This window comes from Crocuta crocuta, unplaced genomic scaffold, assembly GCF_008692635.1.
Source record: "Crocuta crocuta isolate KB4526 unplaced genomic scaffold, BGI_CrCroc_1.0 scaffold260, whole genome shotgun sequence".
NCBI lineage: Eukaryota > Metazoa > Chordata > Mammalia > Carnivora > Hyaenidae > Crocuta > Crocuta crocuta.
In genome coordinates this window covers 3,438,980-3,456,756 of record NW_027527525.1, presented here as the reverse complement: position 1 = coordinate 3,456,756, position 17,777 = coordinate 3,438,980, and the positions used below count along the sequence as shown (strand labels likewise).

Genomic DNA, 17,777 nt, shown 5'->3' with positions numbered 1-17,777 from the left:
ACTCTCTTATTTTTAAGGAGAATTCTCTCTCCTTCTCTCCCCTCCTTCCTTCCTTCCTTCCCTCCTTCCGTCTTTTCTTCCTTCCTTCCACCCTCCTTCCTTCCTATTTTATCTGAGTGGTTTTGTAATTTTCAGTAGAATTGGCCCGCCTAACCTCACCTACTAGAAATGGAAGTCTTGTTTGATCTGTAATAATCCTGTGAGGTTCATATGCAGATAACATGACTGGGCTGCTTTAACTGAAAAGGAAACTGAGGCTGAGCGTAATGTTGTGGTTGATTTCAGATCATACAAATCAGTGGCACAGTCTGGAACTCTGTGGACTCTTAGACCCCTAAGTCTGAACCGGCTTTGTTTTCCACTCCAACTTTTGACCCTTCTTCTACTGAGTGTATTCTTAGAATTTTGAATGAAGCAGGCCTCTGTTAAGGAGGTCTTTAAACAACATGTACTACCTTTTATAAAATTGTTTAGATCATTGACCGATAATAACTCTATCGGAGCAACTTTTTCAGAGATGGCATTTTCTTTTCCTTTTTTTTTTTTTAATGTTTATATTTACTTCTGAGAGAGAGAGAGAGAGAGAGACAGTGTGAGCAGGGGAGGGTCAGAGAGAGAGGGAGATACAGAATCCGAAGCAGGCTCCAGGCTCTGAGCTAGCTGTCAGCACAGAGCCCGACGCGGGGCTCGAACCCACGAACCACGAGATCATGACCTGAGCCGAAGTCGGACGTTCAACCGACTGAGCCACCCAGGCGCCCCCAAAAATGGCTTTTTAAATGGAAAAAAATAATTGCTTTCTTTTTCTTTCAGCTGAAGTGAGTAGTGAATTCAGTATGGACAAGGCAATGGTTGAATTGGCCATGATGGATCGGGAGCTAACCCACTACGTAAAGGCCGTTCAGTCTGCGATAAATCATGTAAGTGTGTACTACTCACCCGGTAATACTTGGTTACAATTCACTGACCTGGAAACAGAAACACAAAATCAAAATTTCCTCCATCCTTTCATATTTCCTTAGCATTAGCTACAGGTCCTGTAGCAACTGTACATTTCTTTTTAATTAAGAAGTTTATAGCTAGGCCACCTAGGTTTAATTATAATATTACACCTTGGACGCCTGGGTGGCTCAGTCGGTTAAGCATCTGACTTTGGCTCAGGTCGTGATCTCACAGTTCATGAGTTCAAGCCCCGCGTTGGACTCTGTGCTGACAGCTCAGAGCCTGGAGCCTGCCTCAGATTCTGTGTCTTCATCTCTCTCTCTCTGCCCCTTCCCCACTCATGTTCTGTTTCTGTCTCTCTCTCTCTCAAAAAAAAATAAAAAAATTTTAAAAACATTAGGATGTTATGCCTATTTTAGATTTTCTTGCATTTTTGGGTCTTGAAATCTTTAGTGTAAGCCCCCTTTGGATGTTAGTAGATTTTTATAAAATGGTAAAAATTGCATAGAATCTTTTTTTTTCTTTTTTGTTATGTTTCCTTCAGCATACAATTTAGACCAGGCTTAGTTACTCCTCTTCTAGCCTTAACGAATATGCAGCTGAATGTCAAATTCATAGGATCAGATAATACGGGAGAGATTGAGAGCAAGTTTAAAAATAAAGAAGGCTGACAGTTTGGTTTTTCCAGAAGCCAAACGTATCTTTGTCGACTCCAGCTGCCACAGGAACAACACCTAAAGCAGTTAAGGTGGGAACATAGCAACATCCTTTTCAGCAGTACTGGGTTGAGTAAGAAATGAGCAATAGGATTGCAGTAATATTTCTGAGAAGTCCTTTGTCCTCTGAACAGTGGAAACTCCCCTTTGAACTGATTTCAGATACCTGTGTAATAGGGTGTCTTGTACTTCTGGTTTCTTTATTTGCCTTTTCTTCTATCTATGGGAAAATTCCAAAAATCAAGTATTTTATAAGACTGGCTACTATTCAGTGGAAGATACATTTTTAAAAATAGCTTATTGCTTAAGCTTTAATTAAATGCACGTGACATAATTGTATGTTCATAGTGATATGAAGTTTTTAAAAAAATTAATATTTTTTTCTTTTTAAGTGGTTAGTATTTATTAAGTGTAGTATTTGTGATTTAAGAATATCTGCTTATATCCAAGAAGTAGTGAACTCATTGAACTTGTGAAAGTATGATGTTTCTTACCATTGTGGCTGTTACTCCTAGGACTGTTAAGTATTCCTTGATAGGAAAATATGAAAGTGACATGACGTTGGGGCCTTTGAAACTGGATCACAAAAAATGCTTATTAGACTAGAGGTTTTCAACTCTAGCTGACCCTCAGAACCAGCCTGTTCCTTTTCTAATGAGATTCTGATTTCATTTCTGGAGCAGGATTGGGGCACCAGTATTTTAAAAAAACTCATTCTAATATATATTCAGGGTTGAGACCACTGACTTAAAAGAACAAGGCTGACTTTATAGACTAAAGTATATTTTCAGCCAAGATCAGGGTTAGGTCTATTATATGGATCAATCCTGCTTTGACCCTTACATTCAATGGAGGTTATTTGATAGGCCTTTCTATCTTCAACTTTGATGTTGTGCAAATGTAATAGCACAGGGTACAATATAGATAAGAAAACAGATTTTGGAAGTTAAAGAACTTAATGTGATTTTTTTCCTCTGTTAAACTGAACGATTCACAGATGTTTAAGGTGTTTTATGTAAAAAATCGACCTCTTCCCCCTCATAAAACCAAGTCACTCATTAAAAATAAAAAAAGACAAGAAGAAAACAAAGAGAAAGAAATCTCCAATATTCTTTCAGTAGTTAACGTTACTTTCAAGTTATGCTAGCATAACAAGTTAGCATTTCTTCTTCTTGAGACCTTAACCTTATTATCCTCACCCTACCTACTAAACAGGAAAGATTATACTTGGAGTTTTACCCTACTTTTCAGCCCTAACCTTACACTGGATATGGAGCAACTTGTAGTTAGTGATTCTGGTCTTTCATAAGAGGAGAAAACATGTTTCTTGTTTTTTTTCTGATGCAAAGTTGTGCCTTGTACATAAGCTTGATACAAGATCAAGAATAGCAAATAATAATTTTATGAGGTTTCTGAGACCTGAAACCGTGTGGGGATAGAGTGGGGATATGGCCATTATTATTTTGAGGGAAATACTTTACACTTTACATACACTATGTACTTTTTACACACTTGAAGTTATGGACACTGCTCTCTTACTGCTTACTTTGGCAAAGAGCAAAGAGTGAACAGCGGTTTGAGAAGGGCCAGGACGGTGTAGCTCTTTAGGAATAGCGATGGTCTAGGGATCGGAAGCTCTTCCACCTATAGTCCTTCCATTTTCTAAGTTAGATCCCAAGTGAAGTAAGTTACCCTTTAGGAACCTCATGGTCTTCATCTATACAACTCTGGGCCTGCCTGGTTCATAAGATTATCGTGTGAATCAGATTAGAGACTAAATATCAAACCTTTGACATTCCTAAAAGTTGATGGAGACGTCAGACACTGGGTTTTGGCAAACTCAGATGTCCAAACATTCCTTAAAAAGGTGGAGCAGGATCTTAAAGGCAAGCAGTATTTCCATCACTATAACATTTGCCAAAATTGTGATCCACCCGGTGGTCTTTCTGTTTGTGAATTTTCATACAGTTCTAGAAAGTTAAAAAAAAAAAAAAGTCTTTAAATCATCACAGAGCATTGAGTTTATTGTTTAAATTTATTGTCTGTCTCCTACTCTCACCTTCACAGGATTCTGAAGGTTAGACACCTCTGAAAAGGTTTTAGAAAGTTTACTTTGGAAACTTAGAGGTGTGGATCCATTTACCAACAATCTCTGGGAAGTCCCTTTGGCGCACAGCACAAGCTCTCGGATTGCCTTTCTTTGTCCTCTGAGAAAAAAAGAGCTCCTATAATCTACAATGCCTGAAGATTTTATTCAGAATCAGTATTTATTTCAGTGCTCTGAAACTTTAAAAAAAAAAAAATTAAGACTTTGTCCCAGCTGGTTTAAGAGGGAATATTATACAGCGAACCCTAAAAGAAATTTCATAGTTTGTAAGTCATTTATTAAAACTTTCAGGGTATATGGGTGTATTGTATACCTGTCACAGCTCTTTAAAACATTCATGTCAAACCACAGAAAGTGGTGTATGAACTCTTTGGAGACTTTCAGTCATGAACCACACATGTGATAGCACTTTGAACCCTGTAAAGTGGCACACAGACACGCATGGTACCATTACTTCTTTTATCACCGTGACCACCAGGGAGAAACTTTTCTCAGTTTCATGTTGAGGACAGTGAGGTTCTGAACATGACGCTTTTGCTGACCTCCTGTTTCTTCCTTTGATTCCCAAGCTTTTATCATTTGAGTATATTGAAGTCTGTTATTTTTGTTGTTCTCAGAAAGGAGCTTCTTGTTTTCAAACACTCATTGAATAAATATTTACCAAACACTTATGTGCCAGGCTAGGTGCAAGAAATAGGTCGGTCACCAGAGTCCACGTGACCACCACCTTCAGGATGTCTAAAGTCTAGAGAGGGACAAACGTTAAAGAGCAATGCAGATCTTATTAACGACTTGCGCTGTATACAACAAAGGGAAAATATAGTGCTCAAGGAGAATTAATAACTCAGGAGGCATAATACTGCTGAGTGGTGGGAACTCCTTCCTCAGGAAGTGGTTTTTAATCTAAGACGAAGGTCAAATGAGCCTCAACGTGGGGCACATGATATATAGCTTCTCTGTCTTTGCGATTTCTACATAAAATAGAAGCATCTTTTACTGATTGTGTCAATGTCAGAGTTTCAGACAATTAGAGAAATTAAGCCAGAGAAAGCCTACTTATATCGAAAGTTTAAAGTGTATAGAGTAGTTGTGTAATGTACTGAAGGCTGGTCAATGATTCATTCCTTCACAGATAGGAGTGCCTACTGTGTGCCAGGAACTGAGTAGTGATGCAGGTCATCACAGTGGTTGATTTAAGAATAATTTTGTTACTGCTGTTCTGCTTCTCCCTCCATTTCACTAGCCGAGCAGGGGTTATCGCTCTCAAAGGGAGACGACGGCGAATTGGTTTTGAATAAACGGTGGTAATACTGTGCATCTCTGTACTGTGTATTTCAGTGCTTATGTGGTTGTTTTAAATTAAACCTGTAGTCCCATCTTGGGGCTTCAGATTCTAGAGGGTGGGGACCAGTTTAGTTCAAGAAATCTTCAGAGCCATTTTTCAGGGGTGTGTTTCAAATAAGAGATGCTAGAGTCCAGCCACTGTCGTGCCTGTGATTGTTGCAACTTTGTTAACCTTAATTCTTCTGGAGAAAAAGGATGGGCACCGAGGGGCTGAATGATAAACATCCTAACAGGCTCAGATGGTTACTCACATTATTAGCAGCCAGGGATAAAATACATGTCCTCTGTGCCTTTCGATGTGCAGTCCAGTCCTAGAAGCTTAGTAGAGATTCACATTATACTCTGGCGTTTATATTTTTGTCATGATGCTTACCTGTGTAATGTTACTTTCACAGACTTGAACTCTTTGTCAGATTTTACCCATATATTGTTTTTTTAGTGTGCTGCTTCCACCTGTTTTAAAACTAATATGGTGAGAGTCAGAAGAGCAGAAATACACCTCACGTAAGCTGTTGAAACTAACACAATCTTAGATATAATAAAAGAACAAGGTGGGTCAAAGGTATAGCTTACCTCAGCCTTGTCATTATGCAACTACATGATTTAGAATGTTTTTTGACATATCACTTCCCTATGCCTTCTCACCCTTCACCCTTCATCAGTTGGTAAGCTTTGCCTATTGTAAATCTTATTTTCAAGTTACCTTAACGTCCACTACTTCAACATGAAATCTAACAAGGTATCTTGCAACTTGGGAGTTGTCGTTTTAGTTTAACCAGTTTTGGGGACCATTTTACGCTTAGGAAGTGAATGTTTTATAGTATCTGAAAGAAGTTTCAAGCCAGAGGATGTAATTTATTAGCTCTGATCATCTACTGACTGAACGTAAAAGTGTACTCCATTGTGAGTCATTGACAAGAGAAGGGGGAGTTACTTTGGGGGTTACAGAATTTGAAGACAGAAGATTCCTGAGCATGAGAGAAATTACTGTTGTCAGCAGAATAGCAAGAAAGTGAGAGATAACTGTGGAATTCGTGAAAATCTTTTGGAACCATTTGAGAAACTACTGGAGAAGACCCTGTCCTCCATTCCCTGTCCACTCTACTTGACACAGCAAAATGGTGTGTGATCTTTGACCATTTTTCTTGTAAAAAGTTTCCTAATGCTTCATGTAGAGCCTTTTTGTCTATAGGAATATTGCTCAGGTGTGGGAATTAAGGAGGGGGGAAAAGGTTGACTTTAGGTATTTGCTCTGCAACCACTTGACCCAGAATGTGTCTGTTTCTGTGATTATAGGTAATTTCTATTCTGGTGCTTTATTTTTTTATTTTTTAAAAATGTTTTATTTATTTATTTTTTACAGAGAGACAGACAGCGTGAGCAGGGGAGGGTCAGAGAGAGAGGGAGAAACAGAATCAGAAGCAGGCTCCAGGCTCTGAGCCAGCTGTCAGCACAGAGCCCGACATGGGGCTCGAACCCATAAACCGTGAGATCATGACCTGAGCCAAAGTCTGACACTTAACCGACTGAGCTGCCCAGGCGCCCCTATTCTGGTGCTTTAGAACTCCCTCTGCAGTTGTTCCCAAATTAAGGTGTGTTTGGTAGCATTTTGTCTAACACACAGAGAGAGTAGTTAGATCTGGATATAGTATTTCACTAATCTGAGTTGCTTCTGTAGGAAAGAATCTAGATCTAAATCTTCTAGGTCACCAAGTACTTACTATAGATGCTTTTTATGGGTGGTTTTTAGAAATCTAGCTGAGTGTTTTATAGGTGTTAAGTGTTGGCTTTTATTCAAAATTATAACATGTTTACACTCTACTTGGCCTTAATGTAAGTCTTTAGTGCAGCATTTTTAAAAGTTTGCTCCATAATACCAATTAATCAGGATGTGAGTAAGTATAATAGGAAGAAAGGATTTTGTGGTCAAATAAGTTTGGGGAATGCTTGATTAAAAGAATTTCTTTAAAGGCTCCAAAGCCTTTAATATGCTTTTATGTATTGTGATTCTCCAAAGGAAGTATATTTAGTAATTTCTTAAACTTCTTTAACTAGAAAATCTCATTGGGGGAAGCACTGATCATCCACAGAACCCAGTTTGGGAACTGCTTCCATAGTCTCCACCTGCTGATGTTACAGAGGCAGCTAAGAGATGGGCCCAGCAGGCTCAGGTAGTTTCTGTGGCATCCAGAGAACTGGGGAGCGCATAAAACCCCCTACCTGAAATTCTGAAATGGGCCTGGCAGAGGTTACTGTGTAGATCAAGAAAGGGTCAGGCCTCTGAAAAGACCACGCAAATTATTCCAACAGTGAAAAGGAGGAAGGAAAAGTGGTTTTTTTTTTTGTTTTTTTTTTTTTTTAAATATGCAGCGATTGCTTGGCCATCCGTGAAGTAAACAAGAGCCCTGTGTGCAGGAGCATCGGTTCAGGAGAGCGGACGGAAGGAAATGTTTCCAAGGAGAGGAAGCCAGGAGGGTACATCGCAGTGATGTGTGCAGGAGCCGACCTTTGAAAGGCCTGGTTCACCACGACACCCCAGTTAGATGCTGAGCACCTGGGCCTCTGACCTCACTCGGTCCTGGCAGCTAATTACTTGTGTTATTTAAATAATGTGAATGTTCTGTGACTTAGCCACCTCCTGTTTTAGTTCTGACGTTGAGCATAGCCCACCCACGGCGCCAAACCTTTGTTTTAGAGTCACTTTAGCTCCTTCCATATCAGACTTTTCATCACAGTTGGTAAGTATTGAAGAGCTTGAGATTTCGGCCTTCCCCATTATGTAGCAGAGGTGTGGTGGGCAGGGAAAGGGCCGGGGCAGGGGCCGGTGTTAACGGGCAGTGAACGGACAGGAGTAGGAGAAAAGAGGTGGGGAAATGGGATGGGGGACTGGGTCACCAAATGTTAAGGTAAAACGAAAGCCTTTTCATAGCGTGGAGCTGAAAGCAATTGTTTATCAGTCTTGTGATTTCGTTCAGTTCCTGCCAGTAGTATGTTCTGTCTAATGAAGACACAAAAGCCTCTTGACATGTATATTCAGAATAGCTACAAAATAATGTTAACAGTGGAATAGTGTGACAGAGACCATAATAACTACTTAAGAAATTCAGAGTAAGGGAAAAGAACGTTTTCTTTCCTTTCCTTTCCTTCCCCTTCCTTTTTTCTGGCTTTTCTAACACTCTAGCCCCAAGCCTCAGTTTCTTCTTAAAGTACGGTGCTATTATTAGTCCTAGATCCACTAATGATGGAAAATGGTCGCCTGATAGCACCTGGAATAGTTTCTTCACACTAATTTATAGCCTTGCCCAGAGCGTTCTGTAAAGGAGAAGTCATTTCCTTTGATCAAATTTACGTAGCATCTGAAAGGGAATTTTGAGTTAAGATTCAGAGAGGAGATGAGGCCATAGAAAACCACTGAGAAAGGCCAGAGATTCTGTTCCTTCAGAGGTTGAAGGCAGGGCCTCTCTCCTTAGAAGGCGTCTGGTGGTGGTGGGGACAGTGTGGAGGTTGGAGGGAGCTTAGTCCCCATGGTGGTGTGACCAGGAAGGAGTGGGCAGAATTAGGGGGACAGGGCCCTTGAGGAGGCCAGCTAGTGGCATGGCATTGGCCAGTTGAGTTTGAAGTTCCCTGATCACGAAGTCTATTTAATGTCTGTAGCAATGAGTTACAAGAGATTATCCCCTAGTTAGTGGTGATGAAAGGGGGTCATACTAGAGGTAAGAACCAGACAACTGAGTAAAAACTTTGGTAATTCAGGAATTACTTTGTCTTCTTAGATAACCAAAAATTACTTAAAGATGTAAGCAAGATAGTTCAATAAATAGCAGAATTATATGCGCATGTGCTCAAAGAAATAGTCTTTGAGCTACAGCTCCATCTTGAAGTAATTTGTGTTTACTTTATTAATAGGACCCATTTGAAAAAAAATATTGGGAGAGAAAAATGCATGGATTTATTGCTCTGATATATGCAAGTTGTCAGCTTTATTTCAGATGCGTGATCCCCGTAAATTGTTGACAAGTGAGAGAATAGAGTGTAAGTGGAGAGAATATAAATGGGTTTTATTTTCTCAAGCCCGTTGTGAGTTTGCAGTTGTGTAGATAAGGACAAGCTTCCTTTCTGAAGTAGAGCCAGTGCCCAGGGAACTGGCATTGAGAGTAAACAGTCTTTTTACTCTGTGCCTCTCTGAACGCACCAAGCTTCTGACAGTAGTACCACTTTATCTTCCATTCTTTTGTGAGATGGGCAACCTGGTATTTTGACCACTGGAATTTTTTGAACTTCATTTATTTCTGGCTTTTTAAAAAATTTTTATTTATTTTGAGAAAGAGCATGCATGCAACTGGGGAGGGGCAGAGAGCGAGAAGGAGAGAGAGAATCCCAAGCAGGCTTCACACTGTCAGTGCAGAGCCTGACATGGGGCTGGGTGCCATGAACTGTGAGACCGGGACCTGAGCTGAGATCAGGAGTTGATGATACTTAACTGACTGAGCTACCCAGGTGCCACCTCCCCACTTCTTTTAAAGAAAAATTGATGTCACATAATATAGCATTCTTTAAAATAGAGAAAATCCTTGTGTTCATTTCTCGTGGGCTAGAGTAATGCAGTCAGTTGATAAACCGTTTCTAATTATTTCTTCTATCCTGTATTTCTTCTTAAAATAATCATTTCGTTATCTTCCACTAGAAAGTGAAATGTAGAAAGACCGAATCACTATTACTTAAAATTGGACACAATAACCAGAATAATATGATTGCATCACATGATTCATCTCCACGTCCCTGACTTGGCTTGCTGCTTACCTTCCCCTCTACCGACACCCAGGGTCTCACACGCTTCAGCGCCTGCCTCCTCAATGCCACAGCTATTCGTGGTTCTTGGAATGTTACTGGTACCAAGGAGCAGACTCTCTCCACCCATCGTTCTGTTCCCTGTCACCCTGAGGTTTATTTTAGCCCCCAACATTGTAACAGAAGCCAAAAATATCACACGAAATACAAAATAGGAACTTTAAATGGACTAAATCCTGGGCGTGCTTAGAGCATCTCTCTCTCTCTTGCAAAATTAGAAATTAAATTTGCTGCGCAGTATGGTTACACCGTGTTTTAAAAAGCCCTAGCAGAAACATCGCATGCTGAGTGTTTTCTTAGAAGAAATTCTTAAGATATTACTAAAAGCACCTATAAATAATACAGATGAAACTAGGACGTGGCTACCACATTTTCTATAATAGTGGTGAAATTGCTCTACCAGAATATGGAATTCAAGTGTTTAGCCTTTCTAGCATAAAAATGTGCGTGATCCCGTTAACAGTGGTAAACTGTTCGGTGTTGGATTTAATTGCTGCGTTTCCTTCAATACCTGTTTACTAAAGAGCTGCGTGACCTTCAACAGGTTTGCAAAATGAACTTGATAGTATCTGTCCATTCCTATCTTAGAGTAATTCCTTGATTACACGCTGAGATATAACATACGTGAGAGCCCTGGCGAGGGCAAAGTGCTATGTAAAGGCATGGTCTTAGCATTGTCCTGTAAACTTTTCATTTCTTTCTCTTTACACAAAACTGTTCATTACACGGAATGAACTAACCTGGCGAACTCTTCTAAACCGCCTGAACTGGGTATTAGTGGTAATGGGTGACTCGTTTCCTCACAATTATTTTCCCATCCCACAGCTTCAACTGGAAGGAAAAATGCGTAAGTTTTACATTTCACTTTTTGTCCTTAATTTAGTCATCTTTTTGGTAAATGTTTATTTCTGTCTCCCCTCCCCACCCACCTCCCAAGAGTTTTGCATAAATCTCTTGTAACAGTTCAACAAGTGACTCATGTAGATGGGGCTCGCTTAGTCCCTGAGTCACTTTATTATGAAACGCTTAAAGCTGAGTATCTATATATAACAATGAGGAAATAATTTTAAACAATTTATAATGTCTGATCTGATAGTCTTAGTGACTAACTCATCAGGCAACAATGAAGAAGGAAATTAATGAAAATTCATAAAGCCAGGCAAAATTAGTCTAAAGCATTAGTCTAAATAAGTCACAGTCACTTTTTACTTCCTTCTCCCCCTTCCCTGAGCAGTTGGTGTTTGTTTGATAATCGTGTTGGGTTGGGAAATAAAGATGTGGCTTTTGATACTCTCCCTGCCATGCTGTGACCTTGGAAAAGTCGTGCTAATTCTTTACTTTAGCTTCCTCATTTCTAAGTCAGACTAATAATAGTATTTGTCCTGCATACCTCAGTGGTAGGTAAAATGAGATTATAAACAGTACTGTGTTGTGGACCCTTCCCCCCAAAAAGATGAAAGGTGATTATTCTACAGTTAACTACATCCTGACAGTCCCCATCTGACATTTCATGTCCAAATGGCCACAGGACTAAAGAGTGATGGAGACTTCCTGATTCTGCCACAAGGGATGGGAAGGGAGTCTCTGTTAGCTCCTAGAGCTGGGAAGAGGAAGATCCATTCCTAGTGTTTGGATTTCTGAATTGAATCATGGAACGCCATCTCTGATACTAATAGCAGTTCCAATCTAGACAAATTTTTAAAAAGGATTTAATCATAAATAGTTTGTTTGATCCAAAGTCTATGAAACTGCAACAAAGCCCAAAAGTAGTATGAGTATCATTTTATGTTTAAAAGGCCCTGGAAGACTTAGCCTAGGTCTGGATAATAATGAATTTATGTCTCTTTTGGCTTCCCAGATTATTTGATATTTGCCTAGGGCTTTTGATAGTTTGATTAAACCAGATTTGGAAGTGTCCCCTGTTGAGTCCCCTGGGCCTTCGGCTAAAGTCTGAAACCAGTTTCCTTTGCCCAGGGTGAAGGGTGAGAAGCCATCTGGGCTCTTAGACCTCTTTAATGATCACAGTAACCCTCCAGGTTAGGAAAGGTAGGTGTGATGAACCCTGAGCCTCAGAGAGGTTAAGGGACATGCTGGGCTCACATGGTTATTCTCAGGTTATTCTGAACCTTGATACTTTTTGTTTTTAAGTTCTCTTTGCTTACATAATTTCTACAACCCCCTNCATGGGGCTTGAAGTCATGACCGCCAAGATCAGGAGCCGCATGCTGCTTCAACTGAGCCAACCAGGTGCCCTGGAACCTCTGTGTTTTGACCTGTAATTCAAGGTTATTGTCATGCCTCAAGACAGAATTCATTGAGTTTACTTTGAGTTGTAGATTTCATTAGGGAGTAAGAATGCTTTTGTCCAGTGTCAATTACAAAGTATGCTTCTGATCTTACAGAGGTCTTACTACTAATTTCCCAAAGGTAAAGGTTTGGAACATTTAGTTTAAACAAAAAGTGACTCTTCACACTGATTTGACATGCATAAGGGAGGGATTCTGCTAATAATAAGAACTATTTGAGGAAAAGAATACTGTTATATGGGACTGTTATAGTAGAAAATAATTATGTTAGGAAAGGCCTTATATTCTAATGTTATATTAGAAAAGACTTTAGAGGAGGAACCAGTATTGATCATTCTAAAACTTTTTGTCTCTGTTATATTTTAAAAGTGGCAGTGGAGTGAATATGAAGGAATTTTAGGGATTTGAGATAAAAATGGAGTGAATCTTTTGTTCTAGATTTTATAGCTTTTATATTTTTCCTAGTTTTTATAGATGTTTTATGTTTATGTAATTAAAATATTCTGTCCTTTCCATAACAAAAGTAAACCTAGCCAGCATCTCTCTTGCTTGCTCTGTACCTCCCAGCATTCTACACTGTGTTCAGCTAACTCAGGTTGAGTAACCGTTTTCTTCTTGCCAAGTTAGCCTATAGATTTGTTCATGATTGACTTTCAGAGGCACTGAGGGAGAAGTCTCTCCGTGGTCCGTGTGCGGCATGCTGTGGAACATGTGAAGAATGTTCCCTGGGGTAGTGGAAGGAATGCTGCAGGTGGAATCAGAAGACCCAGACTCATCCTTGCTTTTCCAGTACCTGCCTGTATGACATGGGGCTAGTGATGTGTCTTGTTGAGATCCTCACTTTCCTTATCTGTAAAAAGAGGGTGACACCTCGTGGGGCTGGTACTAGATGAGGTAATGTAGCTAAAATACTTCATGCCTTCACAGAAAGTGAGGTTTCACATAGTAGGCATTCAGAAAATATTAGTTACCTCTTTTAATCTCTGCACAAGGTTGTGAAATTAAATTGGGAAACGGAATACGAAAGCTGGTTTATAAATGTTTAAATATCATCGCAGTGTAGGGTAGTATTTTCCATTGCCTGCCCCCTTCTTTAGCACTTCCAGAGCAAAACGTGTGGGAGAATCCAGGAAAATAAGTTGGGGCTAGCAGATCTGGATTTACAGGGTGGCCACCAAGTCTGGAAATCTAGGTGAACACACAACACCTACTTGGCTTAATTATATCATCTTACACTGCATTGTGAAATAGTATTATGTGTGGTTTCAGACTTGGTGGCTACCCTGTAGCCTCAGCTCTGGCCCCTATTAGGTGTTTGGTTCAAGGAAGTTATTTAATCTCTATGGGTGCTGAGAATCAGATTATGTAAATTATTCTAAAAAGTACTCTATATAGACTAGGTAGCATCTGACCGGTTTTGTCTTGGTTATTGTTTTAATTTTCCTGGGTGTAGTAGCTTTCTGATTAGGTTTGGGATGGACAGAACTTGTTTTCATTTAGTCAGGAAACCTTTCTCCTAAGAGATGAATTGGAAGGCAAAAGGCAATGTGAGAGCTTTAGTAGTGGGAAGTAATTTCAAATATCAGGAAGCCATATTAATTATAGAGAAGGCAGCATCCGAGAATTTGATAGGCTGCTAGACTGGAGTGAATGGAACAGGTCAGGATAAAGAAGCATTAATGAACTAGTGGAGCATTAGTAATTCCAGAGTCTTTATTGTGTTGGGTGAGATGTGATAACTGAGGGAAAGATCCAGCCTCAAGTCTATGGATTCCCTTCATTCCATGCTATAGATATGTAGCCTGATATAAAAACAATGGATTTGAAATGGTCTGTTTACTAGAATCTTTGTGGCACTTAAGAATGTTAGAGGTTATGGATTGAGAGGGGCAGAAAATGTGGTATTTCTGAAATTGATATTTTGCCGCCTTTGGGTTCCTACAGTCATACTCAATGGGTTTTCTGATGGATACTTAGCAAGAACAGAAGGAAGAAGACAACTTGCATTTCCCTTTCTTTTCGATGATAACAGAAATGGTGAATTCATTCTTTCAGTTATTAAGATCCTCTAGTTCATGGAGGGTGTGGCCGGAATACCCAGAGAAGCGATGGAACATGGCAGACCCCTTCTTGCTCCCCTGCTTCCAGGTGCTAAAGGCTGGTTGTCTTCCTTCTGAATGCTCAGAAAGAAAGCCCTTCTGTGAAATGTAGTGTTCCCTGTTCTCTCACATCTGCTTTCTTCAGGAGAGAGAACCCCGAGTATGTATATCCCTTCCCATGCTGTCTCCCTTCCACACACTCACGCGAAGACTGGGGCAAGGAATACTTCCTTCCTTGTTGAGATTCTAAAGTAGGGTGCCCCTTTGCCATGAGAGAGCCTCAGTGTCGCCAGTGACCGCTGAGTTGTATAGGAAAGGAAAGTTTATGTAAATGTGTGTAAGAAAATGGAGATCCTCAGTAATTAGGGCTTTTCCAGGAGCCTTGAATTTGATGGATGGGACACAGAATAACCAGGTGGGGAGGAGCATTTAATACAGGTTTCATGTACTGAGAGTTGCATTGAAGGAATTACAAAGTCAATTCCACAGCAAAGAGGCTGTGGAAGAAATGGGATGGGAAGGGTTATAATAGGAAAAAAAAAATCAGTGGAACTCTTTCATGTAAAACACGGTGTTTCTTACATTAGAAATGCAAGTGTTGGAGACAGTTTTCTCAGTCTATCTTCTCTGCCCCCCGAAAGGCAGTACCTCAGTCCTTGATAGGAAAACATGTGCCATCTGGGAAACTCCTCTGTGACTCTCATTTGGCCAGTGTCGAAACTAACCTGAAAGTCCGTTTGGTTGTTCAAAGGTCCCCTTAATCATGTAGTTAGAATGTTTCATTTGATAAACAGTACCTGGCTTATCATTTCAAAAACTGTCAGGAGAATTTTTGAAATCACAAATCGATGGATGTAATTTCGGTGGAACTGCTCATGAGCTGAAGCTGCCCTCCTAAAGAACATAGCGTCGATATCACAGACTCATGATGCTTTCCTTAAAAGGCTGCAAAAACACGGTCCTTTGTGTAAACTCTGAGAGAAACTTAACAGGGCCCCTTTGACAGGCTCGTGGGAATGACTGCATTCTAAACTGCATCTAGAAGGAAGGAGAAGGGCGGAAGGAAAGGAAAAAGACCGTCGCTCTTCTCTGCCACATGCTCTCTGCCAAACTGCACAACGCACGTCGCGGCCATCGTACCGTGCTTCCTACCCTTGTTCTCTTTGTTGCCATGACCTGTCTGACAGACGTGGCGATAAAAATAGAGCAGCTTTTTAGTGTCAGGTGTGCCCGATGCTGCCCTGGTACTTTTTACACGTTGCTGCATATCCTCACGATGAGCTGCGAAGCGGTGTAACGTTCTCGGGTAGATGAGGAAGCTGAGGCGGCAGCTGGGGGGCTCGCCCGAGGTTTTCCACGCCTGCGACAAACCCGGCGGGTACTGCTCAGTCAGCTGCTCACGGGACTTCTCTGCCACTGATACCCCCTCCCTCCTGAGCTGCTGTGTTCCAGTTGTGACAGTGCGCGTCTGCTTTTCCTTCCGTCTAGCCCCTAGGCCACTTCTCCATAGTGTCCTTGGTGAACCCTCCTTGATGTCTCTCCTCCCGCCAAACCTTTGTATTCCTACCCGTTCTCCGGCCCTCTTCTCTTCCCACACCACACTCTCTTCCCGAGAGAGCATCCAGGCTCGTAGCTCGAGTCACTGCCTTCCTAAGCTGAGGCCCGCGTCCTCATTTCCACGGCCGGGCCCTCGTCTGCGAATCACACAGACGGACTGGCCCTTCCCTGTGCCGCCCCCACCCTGCGTGTGCGCCTGAGGGTCAGCAGGCGTCGGGGAGAACTTGGCCCCCTGGTTTTCTCTGAAGTGCTGTGGCTTGGTAAATGGCGATGTCGTCCGCTCAGCCTCGCACACCAGAAGGCCGCTCTTCGTCCTTCCTCCTCGGAGCTCCTTCTGGCGGTCGGCCAGCTCCGGACTTGACTGACTCAGGTTGGCTCGCTGGACTCCTCCCCGCCTTCCGTCTTCAATTTCCCAGGGAGCGTTTGCTGCTCAAAGCTTTGCTCTCTTCCAGTGTTTTCGGTCTAGTAGCCCAAGCGATCTTTCTAAACTGGGAACTTTCATTATTTTGCACCGTCTCCCCCCCCCCACCGTGTTACCTTCTTCACTTACTCCTTACTACTCTCAGGACTGAATACAGACGTCTTTACCTGACATGCTCCCCTGCTTAGTCTCATCTTTTACCATTCTTTTATGCTAGCTCTTAGAATGTTCTCATGCCTCTGGCCTCAGTACACATTACTCTTTCTACCGGGAGTGCTCTTCTCTCACTTTGAAAGCCCTCCCTGGTGGGGCCCGATTTCTGTCTGTCAAGTGGATTTCCCTCGTGTGCTCTTCCAACGCCATGCACTTGATCATCGTTCGTAGCATTTGTGCCTGTACCCCTGCCTTCTCTCCAAAACTGTGTCTTGTGTATACAGCTGTCTTCTCATTTCCACTTCGTTTCCTTCCCATTGGCCTTTCACATTCAGCCTTCCAAAACTCAACTCTTAATGTGTTTTCTCCCACATCAGCTGTCCCTCCAGACTTCTCCACCTCAGAAGATGACAGCTATACTCTTTCATCCAGTCAGGGTAAAAACCAAAGTTATCCCGAGTTCCTTGTTTCTCAGCCCATCAGTAAATCCTGTTGTTTCCACCTGCAGACTGTGTTTAGGATGTGACCGCCTCTTGTTCCTTCTGCTGCTGTCCCCTCATCCGGCCATCGGCACCCTTGCGTAGATGACTGGGTGGCCTGTTTCTGCCCTTCTTCCCCAAATCTTTTCTTATCACAACAGCCAGAGTGATCCTTTAAACAGAAAATCAGATCTTCTCACTCTTGCCCAAGCCTTCCTGTCTCACAGAGGAGAGGCTCTTTGACCTGTCCCACCCTCTCTCCGTCGTTACTTCTCACCTCACCTCCTTTTACTCTGCCTCAGGTCTCTGTTGAAATGTCATTTTCTCAGTGAAGCCTTCCCTGACTGCCCATCATAGGTGAAGGCACCTACCCCGCCCTGTTCAGTTGTTCTCTGTGGCACTCATTATCATGTGGTTAATACTGTTCTTCCCAGCTAGACTGTAAACTCCATGAGGTCAGCGACTTGGTGTTTTTAGCTTACCACTGTTTTCCCCTCACCAAGAGCAGTGCACAGCCCCTAGTGGGCACTCAGTAGGATCTGGTGAAGTTTAGGTGGTAGTTAAGTCATGGACATAGTAGTGGAACTCACTGCCGGTGCAGTGAGTCCTGGCCCCAATGCTGGTGAGCTGTTTGACTCCTTGCAGTCAGACTACTCCATAGCCTCAGTTTCCTAATCTGTAATGTAGGGGCATGTTAGTTCTTACCTGTCAGGTTGTTTGTTTGGACGGGGGATTAAATAAGCCATGTGACACACTTAGCTCGGTATCTTGCCCATAATAAACTATAAATTAAGAGCAGTTACTG

At 41.7% G+C, this 17,777-nt stretch overlaps 1 protein-coding gene across 2 annotated transcripts in view; it reads left to right on the top strand.

Annotated features, from left to right (window-relative positions):
* The window catches only part of NSMCE2 (NSE2 SUMO ligase component of SMC5/6 complex), a 214,929-nt gene that overhangs the window by 37,405 nt on the left and 159,747 nt on the right, over positions 1-17,777 (top strand). For both annotated transcript variants that reach the window (XM_077764218.1, XM_077764221.1), the window contains exon 3: positions 814-920. In XM_077764218.1, the coding sequence (XP_077620344.1) occupies positions 814-920 (107 nt within the window). The remainder of the gene's footprint in view (positions 1-813; positions 921-17,777) is intronic.